We start from the raw sequence: 1,535 nt of genomic DNA, 5'->3' as shown, positions 1-1,535 counted from the left end.
AACAACATCATGTTATTACATAGTAATTACACGGTAAAAGAGTAGATTAGAGTTATTACACTGTTAAAAACAGACTTACCCATACCCTACCTAACCTTACTGACTGTTTGCTCAGTAACATTCCAACAACGTACAGATGAGAGCAGGACCATAGACTAGGGGCTGAGGAACTCTGGGTAATGTTGTGTGAATAGTTGAGCGTCTAACATCGTGCACAGTGTCCGTCTTTGCGGTTGGACACCTTGTCATATTCAAGTACCCTCGTCTTGCCCCTGGGGGTTAATAAATTAGATGCTGTGAACTGCCCTGCAGTTGCAATGTGACTGATGATTCAATTGTAAAAAATTAAAAAAAATTCTAACAAAAACACAATGGTATAAAAGTACAGTACAGGGTTTGGAATGTGTAGAGAGAGAAAAAAAAAACCTCATTAGAGACAATGACCTCACTTTGGTTGATAGAAAATAAGTCAAACGAAAGGAAAACAACAATATTATTTATGAACTGCATTCTATGTGCACAGATGCCTATATTGCTCAAGATATACCTGCGGGCTGTTCTATTTCAACTAAACAAAGGGGCACATCCAAAGCCTCTAAAGATATTACAGACACATCTTTTGTAATATCTGTACAAACATCTCCTTGTGTTAAGATCTATAACTGTTCAGGGGACGCATTTGTGGACATAAGGGAATTATTGTATGTATTCCTATCCTGAGAAAATATGATACTAGGAATGTTGCTTCTTCAGTCCATATCAGAAGTGTCTAGGCTGGGGCAACTCGCTTGCAACACAAACACAAGAAATTTTAAGAAAAAATTCTGTTCCAATCTTTTTTCAAGACATTATATTCAGCAGAGAATTAAAACATTTAAGCATTTTTATACCACATTTCATGAAACAAAGCTCCAAATCAATTCACATAACGTACAATTGTATGTCAACAAATGCCTGGTAACATGATAAATGCCACCTGATGATTTAAGATGATTCTGATTTTTAAAAAAGTAGCGGAGAAAATCAAATTCTTACTACTGAGAAGTCAAAACAGAGCGCCAGGAATTCACATGCAGGTCTACTGTAACCTTGACTCTAAACACCATGGGATACTCAGTAGTTGATAAAACAACATTTCATAAATTGCAGTATCTTCCTCTTCTCTCTAATACTACATACTTTGCTGCCCAGCAACAAACCGCACATCTCACGATTCACTTCATCAAACCCCAGCTCCGATAAATACTACTACAGATCTTTACAGCATCTCTGGCTTTTGGAAGGGTGGATTATGCTTACTGGAGCGGGGCGTCGACCTCGTTCTCTCCCGTCTCACGGTCTGTTGTTGAGGGAGGGTGGGGGGCGGGACGGTGGGGGGCAGGGGGGTCCTGGGGGGGTACGGGAGGGGGGTGGCCCAGGGGGTAACTGGGTGAGAGGGATAGACCGGGGGGGCGGGCTGGTTTGGGGAGGGGGCGTGGTGGGTTGGATCAGGGGGCGGTAGTCGGGCGGAGGAGGGGGGGGGCTGGGGGATTTGG

General features: G+C 42.5%; 1 protein-coding gene across 1 annotated transcript in view; it reads right to left on the bottom strand.

Annotated features, from left to right (window-relative positions):
• Positions 1–1,332: 1,332 nt before the first annotated feature.
• LOC311328230 (anthrax toxin receptor 1-like) overlaps positions 1,333–1,535 on the bottom strand; it is a gene marked incomplete at both ends in the record, with an annotated part of 8,152 nt that continues 7,949 nt past the window's right edge. Inside the window, one exon of the mRNA XM_084462228.1 lies at positions 1,333–1,535. This exon is cut by the window's right edge and continues 58 nt beyond it. Coding sequence (XP_084318354.1) covers positions 1,333–1,535 — 203 coding nt within the window.

Source organism: Borostomias antarcticus (genome assembly GCF_949987555.1).
Source record: "Borostomias antarcticus genome assembly, contig: scaffold_960, whole genome shotgun sequence".
In the NCBI taxonomy this organism is placed as follows: Eukaryota; Metazoa; Chordata; class Actinopteri; order Stomiiformes; family Stomiidae; genus Borostomias; species Borostomias antarcticus.
Note: the sequence above shows the minus strand (reverse complement) of the source record. Positions and strands in the feature narration are given on the sequence as shown.